We start from the raw sequence: 9,322 nt of genomic DNA, 5'->3' as shown, positions 1-9,322 counted from the left end.
ACCAAAAGGTCAGTGGTTTGAACCTACCAGCTGCTCCACAGAAGAAAGATGAGGCAGACTGCTTCTGTTAAGTTCACAGCCTTGGAAACCCATTGGGAGTCTCTATGAGTGAGGATTGACTTGATGGCAGTGAGTTTGGTTTGTTTTGTTTTGGGATGAAATGCACCAATTGAAAATTACTAACATGAAAAGGGAACTCATCAGAATACTGGTTACCTCTGCAGAAATATTGACTGCGAAGAGGTATGAGCAGATCTTCTGAGGTGCTGGCTATGGGTGATGGTGGTTAAACAGTTATAGATGAATGTGGCTAGCTGTACACCTCAAGATCTGTGCACTTTATTATATGTAAGTTATACCTCAGTTAACAAAGTAAGGCCTCTTGGATCTCATATCCGGGTGCCACTTTTTTTTTTTTTCAATGGCATTTTCCATGCATAGGTTGTATCCCTGAAGACCTTAACCATGGCCCCTCTCCTTCTATTTCCTTGAACATGGCAGCAGACATTTTTATGTTACAGCCCCACAGATTTTGGTCTACATTCACTCTTCAACCTTCATTTGGTCAAGGCCAATAGAACTTACCATAATAGACACTTGAAGAGCAAACAAATGACCCAATCTCACCAAAATGAATGAAAGGATGGCATTAGTGTAACTCCAAAGACCAATATGGGGAGGAATGATTCATTCATGCCTGAAACACAATTATAGCTATGCTGATAAATATGGCTATAAGAGATTAGCCCATCAAGTACTTGGAGAACGTGCACCAACTATTAGTGCTTCTCAGACAGGGCTTCCCTAGTCCTCCCACTAGGACACCCTGCTTTTGTAATCCTCTCCTAAGTAGCTGGAAATACCAGCTCTGGATTAGCCAACAAAAGAAGAGATCTCATCTTCAAGGACACTTTTAAGAGGCAATCATTACAGGCATACCTCAGAGATATCATGTGTTCAGTTCAAGACCACCACAATTAAGCAAATATCACAATAAAGCGAGTCACATAAAATTTTTGTTTCCCAGTGCACATACAAGTTATGTTTACATATACTGTAGTCTATTAAGTGTGAAAAAGCATTATGAAAAGCCTGAAATAGTGTGAGAATTACCAAAATGTGACACAGAGACACAAAGTGAGCATGGGCTGTTGGAAAAATGGTGCTGACAGACTCGCTCAATGCAGGGTTGCCACAAACCTTCAATTTGTAAAAAAAGAAAAAAAAAAGTATCTGTGAAGTGCAATAAAGCGAAGAACAATAAAACAAGGTGTGTTTGTATTTGGGGATGTAGGGAGGGTTCTTGATGACTGTACTGGGGATGGGGAGGGTAGAGAAGGGGAGAAAGCCTTATTTTCACTCATAGCATATTAGCATAACTTAATTTATCAGAGTAGCCTGTTGTCAATTAAGTATTTTTGGCAGAAGACACAGAGGATGTGAGGGTCTTCAAATCTCTAGGTGAAGGGTAGTGGCATGGGGGGCAGGTAGAGAAGGGAGGTGGTGAGAGCAATCAGCAATTAAGTCCTGCAGGGAGGAGCAGTTTATCCCTCTGATGTATTCAGAATTGCCAGTGCAAGGTAAAAGATGAAGGCAGATGGACTTTTGTTGGTTTTATTTTTATTTGTAAATTCTCTACAGACCATGAAGCTTCTTATTGCCTGTACCCCATGTGAACAACTCCCACCCTACCATTGGTACAATGGTGAAGAAAAAAGCAAACCAACTAAAAACAAACCAGTTGCCATCAAGTCAATTCTGAGTCATGGCGACATCATGTGTGCAGAGTAGAACTGTGTTCCTTAGGGCTCTCAAGGTGGTAACCTTTTGGAAGCAGATTGCCAGGCCTTTCTTCTGAGGTACCTGTGGATAGGTTCAAACCACCACCCTTTTGGTTAGCAGTTGAGTGTTTAACCATTTGCACCATCCAATGACTCTCCAGTGGCAAAGAAGAGTGCTCAAATAGTGAGGGTGGGAAAGGGATAGTGGCTGCTGTTGGTAGGTGCTGTTGAGTTGGCTCAGATGCATATCAACCCTGTGTACAGCAGAACAAAACCCTGCCTGGCCTGTGCCATCCTCACAATCCTTGCTATACTTGAGCCCATCATTGTAGTCTCTGTGTCAATCCATCTTATTGAGGGTCTTCCTCTTCTTCTCTGACCCTCTACTTTACCAAGCGTGATAGACTAGCTAAAGTCTCAAATCCATGTTTAGAAAAGCATTAAGATAGCACTTTTAAAAAAATAGCATTTTTGTTCGTTTGCTTGCAAAACACACCTGCCCACCAGAAGCTGCTAGGCCTCCTCCAAAATCAATTGGGGATTACTCACAAAGTGAGTCAAGTGTAACTAGCACGTTCTTAAGGACTTGAGTTGGTCTCTACAGAGGAAAGATTTTTCTTTTTGTTTTTAGGGCTCCAGGGATTTTTCTTAGAAGTAAATGCTGAAATGTGTATGTTCTAAAATATGCGAGTTCTTACACCAGCCTGGGTTTGCTGCAGTGCTTATTAATGTCAGTTATTTTTTGGAGCACTGTCTTTGCTTCCCTTGGTTATCTGTCATGATTCCTGGATGACTGTTGTAACAGTTCCTGAAATGTCACAGTGTTAAGAACAGTCATATAAATTCATCCTATCTGCAGAGCATCCCATTCTTCATAAAGTAATTTGGCTTCTCGGAGACCTTTGAGTCTCACAAGCCTGTAAGGAAAGTGGAGCTATGTTCATGTCCAGCAATGAGTTCAACCCAGCTCAGTGGCCCTAAGAAGACTGGCACCATGTTTATTCTAGAGCCAGAATCACCTTCATTCCCACCAATAATTTTGCCCCTGATCTCAGCTCTGTTGACTTTTCTACTAACAGAGAAAACTTAATCAAGAAATTCTCACTAAGCCAAATCTCCATAAAAGATCACTCAGAGACCTGGGAACTTGGTACGTTAAACACCGGAGTACAAGTTTAGCTTGGGCACTTTGGTTGCCTTTTCCAGAAAATGGACATCAAATCAATACCTGCCCTACTTATAGGAAGATGGTAATGTCTACTGGGAAAACAAAGATAACATATTTTTGTTCTTGGGCTCCAGAAACATCAGATATCCTTATCTTGTTGGTCAGCAGATAGTCATCACAACAGACCACTGGAGAGAACTTCACAGAACTCTGCAGGGCCAGAGCACACGGCAGATAGGCTAGTCATGTGAGCCAACTGGTTCTGTCCTCTTTTTTCTTTCAGGGTGGATGAGGAAGGGACAGTTGTTTGAAGCTCAAACACTAAGCCCAGTCAAAGAGGAAAACATGCAAATGACGGTTTCTCCCTCATGTCAGATGTGATCTCTCTCTCTCTCTCTTCTCTCCTGCAACAGTGATCCGGTACAACAGTGATCTGGTACAGAAATACCACCCTTGCTTCTGGATTGATGGGCAGTATCTTTGCTGCTCGCAGACGGCCAAAAATGCCATGGGCTGCCAAATTTTGGAGAACAGGAATGGAAGTAAGAGATCTGATCAGTATAATTTCTTCCTCCTCTGACTCTATTTCCATCACTCTCCAAGAGTCTAACCCAACTTGCCAAACCCAGGCACACATTGCGCATGGTTTTTCCTTTTGGCCCTGGCACAAAGGGGCCTGGGAGAGGGGATGGGAGTCCAGCTGAGGCTCTGCTCTCCAAGCTGTGTGCCCTGACACAGGGCTGTATCCACCCATCCTCTTTCTACCTTACCTAAAGGCACTGCGTACAGGAGCCAAGTTCCCGACTAAACCTGACCCTGAAGCCTTTCCTGAAATACATTCTGTATTGTCACTGGCTTCTTCTTTTTCAGGCTTAAAACCTGGGAGCTCCCACCGGAAGACGAAAAAGCCTCTTCCTCCCACTCCTGAGGAGGACCAGGTATATTGGGGGAAATTGGATGGTGCTACTGCTTAGATGGAAATTTACAGTCATGCCCTGGAAACACACTGTTGTTGTTGTTATGTGCCATTGAGTCAGATCTGACTCATAGGCATAGCGACCCCTCCTTGGGTTTCTGAGGCAGTATCACTACAGAAGTAGATTGCCCAATCTTCCTTCTAAGGAGTGGCTGGTGGGTTTGAACCTCCAGCCTTCTGGTTAGCAGTCAAGTGCTTTAGGCACTATGCTACCAGAGCTCCCTGGAAACACACTAGAGTCTTAGAATTCCCCTGGGTTTTGGCAATGTTAATCAGCATTCTTCCTGGGACAGAGGATTTGTCCTGCTTATTAGGACTTCCTCTTCACTGGAAAGGTAGAGTGCTTTTGGCAACAATGTAATCTAATCATGTGTTTGAAGCACACTCACAAAGCTTGGTATTTCCACTGTCATTTTATTTTTTAAAATTTGAAGCATACAGTAAAGTTGAAAAAATTGAACAGTAAACAACACCTAGAATCTACCACTAACATTTTACTTTAAAATTTGATTTTTGGGGGGTTACTCTTTGAGGTCTAAAACATCCTTTATCCTATATTGTAAGTAAGCAACACGGATATTATTACACTCATTTTACAAATATGGAAACTGAGGTTCTGAGCCACTTACTAGACCAACTAACTGGTTCGGTGCCAAGTAGGTTTTCTAACCTTAGTTGTACATGGTATTTGCCTAGGAAGCTTCAAATATACTGATGCCTGGGTTCTACTCTCAGAGATTTTGATGTAATTAGTAATTAGTCTGGGAAACTGCCTGAGTGTCAGGATTTTTAAAAGCGCTCTAGGTGATTCCATTGCGGGTAGTTGTAGTCGGTGGTAGAATTCTCACCTTCCTTGCTAGAGACCTAGGTTTGATTCCTGGTCAATGCACCAAGTAGCCACTTCTGGTCTGTCATTGGAAGCTTGTGTGTTGCTATGAGGCTGAACTAATTTCAGCGGAGCTTCCAGACTAAGATGGACTGGGAAGAAAGCCCTGGGGATCTACTTCTAAAGATCAGCCAATGCAAACACTATGGATCCCATTGTGCACAGGATCACCATGAGCTGGTGACCAACTCTATGACAGCTAAGAAAAACAACAGGTGATTCTAATGTGCACAACCCAGGCTGAGAACCCCCCACTGGTGTTTTAAAGATGGTTGTTCAATGAACGCTAAATAGACCTTTTTTTAATGCTTGATTTTGGTTAGAATGGGGTCTCTGGTAAGTCAGAAAGTTGGGGGAGATTATCAGAATGCTTTATATCTAGCCAAATCCCCGCTACTTTTTCCTCCTAACTATGTAGATCTTGAAAAAGCCACTACCCCCTGAGCCAACAGCAACCCCTGTCTCCACAAGTGAGCTGAAAAAGGTGGTAGCCCTTTATGATTATATGCCAATGAATGCAAATGACCTACAGTTGCGAAAGGGTGAAGAGTATTTTATCCTGGAGGAAAGCAACTTACCGTGGTGGAGAGCTCGGAATAAAAATGGGTGAGTTCATGCCAGCCATTCCTGAGCCTTGTGCCCACCCACTCCACTAATAAACAAACCCACTGCCATGGAGTTGATTCTGATTCATAATGAGTCTATAGGACAGAGCAGAACTGCCCCACAGGGTTTCCAAGGCTGTACATTTTTATGGAAGTGGACTACCTCATCTTTCTCCTGCAGTGCCACTGCTGAGTTCAAACCGCTGACCTTTTGGTGAGCAGCCTTTTGGCCTCACCCACTACACCACCAGAGCTCCCTACCAACTCCACACTCACTCCACACCCTTGCAAAACCCTGCAGCCTAATTCCCCTGCTCAGTATCCTGATTGCTATGTGCCAAAGTGAATATGATCTCTCCAGGCACTTCCTACCATGTAGCTCTCTATAGGGCTCTGCCACCACTCTGAGCCTGTAGGGTATGGCTCACATGTTGTCATGCACATAGAACCAATGTCACATGAGTAGAGGCCATCCACTTAAGTGGCCTAACCATGCATCAGAGACATGATCCCCTTTGAGAGAACTAAAACCCAAACCCATTGCCATCAAGCTGATTGTGACTCACAGTGACCCCACTGGGTTTCCAAGGTGGTAAATCTTTACGGAAGTAGATTGCTTCATCTTCCTTCTGTGGAGCAGCTGGTGGGTTATGAACCATCAACCTTCTGCTTAGCAATCAAATGCCTTAAGCACTGGGCCACCAGAGCTCTTTTCTCTTTGTGAGAGGGACATGATATAAATATACCTCCATTTGAGATTGGTTTTGAGCCCAGAGATATGGGTATATGAATCTGTTTCTCCCGCAAAATGAGGAGATGCCGGATAATCTACCATGTTGTCTCCTCTACAGGGAGGAAGGCTACATCCCTAGTAACTATGTCACGGAGGCAGAAGACTCCATAGAAATGTATGAGTGAGTATGCTTATGTTCGCAGCGCACAATCTTCCAGGAGGAACAGAATAGAGTATATATCTTTTTTATGCCTTTAACAAATGTTTAATTGTAAGATACAGGTTTTCCCCACTATTTGAAGGTAGAGCATTTCAAGGAAACCTTTCCTAAGCCAAAATGGCATAAAGTGAAGAAGCAATTACCATTATTTTGTATGGCAAAATTTTTTGAGGGTTCCCAGACCCAAAAAACTAACCTACCAAATCATACCAAACGACATATAAAACCTAAAATAACACTAACATATAGTGTTCACAGATACAGTTCAAAGCTACATCAGCTTGATGCTAAGATGCTGAGTGTAGTTACCTGAGAGGGAGCTTAGCAATGCCACTCTCCAAGCTCTGGGTGCAGGCTGCCTCCTTAACAGCTTGTTGCAAAACAATCTGAATGCTAATTTTGCTTTTTCTTTCTAAAAGTAAAAATCCTCTTTGGATTTTTTTTTTTTTTGGTTAGAGAAAATAGGTACTAATGGAGGTCATACGTAAAAGCAAAGTGGCGTAAAGCAAACCTTCAAAAAGCAGGGGACACCTGCACATATTAAAAGTGCCAATTTAAAAAAAAATCAGTGCTGACTGGGTCAAATGATGCTACCACCCCAAGTTAATACCTATTTCTTACTCTCGCCTCAAACACCCTCTGCTTATGAGAGCTGGTGAGGTAACCAAACACCTCCCAGGTCCAGAAGAACCAGAGTTGACAGCCTGATAGGAAACATTTCAAAGGGTAAAAACGCCAAACTTCTATTGTCTTTTTCTTCATAATCACAGAAGTGGATTGTCTTTGAGAGCCCTGGTCCCTTGACTCTCCCCTGTCCATTTCCATGAATCTTTGGTGCCAAGCTGGGTTGGGAAAAGCAGACAGTGTGCTAGGCACAGGCTCCAAACCCATTGCCACTGAGTCAATTCCGAGTCATAGCAACCCTCGAGAACAGAGCAGAACTGGCCTCATAGGGTTTCCAAGGCTGTACATTACGAAAGCAGACTGCCTCATCTTTCTCCCACAAAGTGCCTGCTTGGTTCAAATTGCTGACCTTTTGGTTAGCAGCTGAACACTTAGCCACTGTGCCCCCTTGGCTCCTCCAGGCACATGATCAAAAAACTTACTGTCATTGAGTCAATTCCAACTTATAGTGACCCCCATTGGGTTACTTTACAGAAGCAGACTGCCTCATCTTTCTTCCACAGAGGAGCTGGTCGATTTGAACTGCCAACCTTCTGGTTAGCAGCCAAATGGCTTAACCATTACACCACCAGAGCTCCTTTCCAGGCACATGCTAGGCTCTCAAAAAAGAGGGTTTGAGTGAATTGATTGAAACAGTGACATGGACCAGCCCTGGAGGTCACTCTAACCTCTGAACTGATTACTACATGGCCTCAGAGCCACTGAAGCACCTTTCCTTTCTAGGTGGTATTCTAAACACATGACTCGGAGTCAAGCTGAGCACCTGCTAAAGCAAGAGGTAAGTGTTAGACCATAAACAAATATGGGGACAAGCAAGCAGCTTTGTCCTTGCACAATAAGCAAGGATTCTGAATTAAGGGCCTGCTGCTGCCCACCACCTCCAGGCAAGGCAGTGACAAGGCCACCATCCATGGGCTGCCAATTCCACTTCTCAGTATCAAAAGCAAGGAGGCTGCAGCTCAAGCATGGAACTTGGCAGGAAAATCAGGGCTTCTGTTTTCTCTCAGGTTTGGGCAGGTGGGATGCAGGGATAAGCACTACTTCCTCCTACAGTCAGCTTCTTTTTCATGGTTTCAGGGGAAAGAAGGAGGTTTCATTGTTAGAGACTCCAGCAAAGCTGGAAAATACACCGTGTCTGTGTTTGCCAAATCGACAGGGTAAGTATTACTACTCCAAGGTGCTGGCAAGAAAGGAAGGAAGGGGGGGTGCCCTCCCAACAGTTCCTTCATGGTGGGCCCCATCCCATTCCTCTGTCCCTTGAATGTAAAACTCATCTCACTTCACTTTTTTTTTTTAAGAGCTTGTTTTACATTCAACGTAACATGTACATTTAGTTTCATTCCCCATTCGCCATGTCCAACCCTAACCCAGTCTCCTCCCCTCCCTACCCTATAACCCTCCCCCTGTGCCCCTCATATTTATGCACTCCTGTTTGTCCTGCATTTCCTCTTGAGTCCCACTGACACTGGTTCCCAAGTTGTTGACACAGCTTCTACTTCCTCAGGGATCCTCAAGGGGTGATACGCCATTATGTTGTGTGTTCCACACCTCAGAGCCAGTATTACCTGGCTGAGAAGCACCTTTTCAGCACCATCCCTGAACTCATCAACTACCATCAGCATAATTCTGCAGGTGAGTCATGGGTAACTGAAAAGAAAGATGTTACAAACACCTAGAGAAGCAATCGAGGACACAGTGGCAAGGGGAAGAATAAGGGGAGTGTGGATCAGTTGTGAAAATTCACCCCTATCCAGCCGGACAGAGGTCAAGTAAGGAGGTGATCAAAGGTAGACTTGACACCCAGCAGGGACTGATTCTTCTTTTGGTGGTTGATCAGTTGATTTAAATGCTCAGTGCTAAGGAAAGACACAGAAGACCCTGGTGGTTGATGGGTCAGCAACTGTTTATTGAGTTCCCAATGTGTGTTCAGAAATTTCCTCAGTACTAGCCTGGCGATCTACTTCTGAAAACTCAGCCATTAAAAACCTTATGGAGCACAGTTCTACTCTGACAAACCTGGGGTCACCATGAATCAGATTCAACTGGGCAATCGCTGTAAAAAAAAAAAAAAAGAAAAAGAAAGGAAAAGAAAAGAAAAAAGAAGAACAGAGAGAAGCACACAGGAAAGGAATGTTATGAGGCAAGGTCCTTTCCTTCAAAGAACATTCAGGTTAGAAAACATCAGAGGCCAGTTTCTAAGTCCTTCAAAAATTCTAAAAACTGGAAGACTGGTGAGGGCATCGATTCAGGGGAACAGTTTCACTGAGAA

The 9,322-nt window shown here is 43.7% G+C and overlaps 1 protein-coding gene across 1 annotated transcript in view; it reads left to right on the top strand.

The window, feature by feature from the left end:
* The window catches only part of BTK (Bruton tyrosine kinase), a 35,767-nt gene that overhangs the window by 15,764 nt on the left and 10,681 nt on the right, over positions 1–9,322 (top strand). Inside the window, exons 5-11 of the mRNA XM_007952183.1 lie at positions 3,363–3,491; positions 3,820–3,887; positions 5,230–5,417; positions 6,268–6,330; positions 7,777–7,831; positions 8,131–8,210; positions 8,558–8,621. Of these exons, the coding sequence (XP_007950374.1) occupies positions 3,363–3,491; positions 3,820–3,887; positions 5,230–5,417; positions 6,268–6,330; positions 7,777–7,831; positions 8,131–8,210; positions 8,558–8,621 (647 nt within the window). The remainder of the gene's footprint in view (positions 1–3,362; positions 3,492–3,819; positions 3,888–5,229; positions 5,418–6,267; positions 6,331–7,776; positions 7,832–8,130; positions 8,211–8,557; positions 8,622–9,322) is intronic.

This window comes from Orycteropus afer, unplaced genomic scaffold (assembly GCF_000298275.1).
Source record: "Orycteropus afer afer isolate SDZICR_OR568_19922 unplaced genomic scaffold, OryAfe1.0 scaffold00327, whole genome shotgun sequence".
In the NCBI taxonomy this organism is placed as follows: domain Eukaryota; kingdom Metazoa; phylum Chordata; class Mammalia; order Tubulidentata; family Orycteropodidae; genus Orycteropus; species Orycteropus afer.
This window is presented reverse-complemented; position numbering and strand designations above follow the sequence as displayed.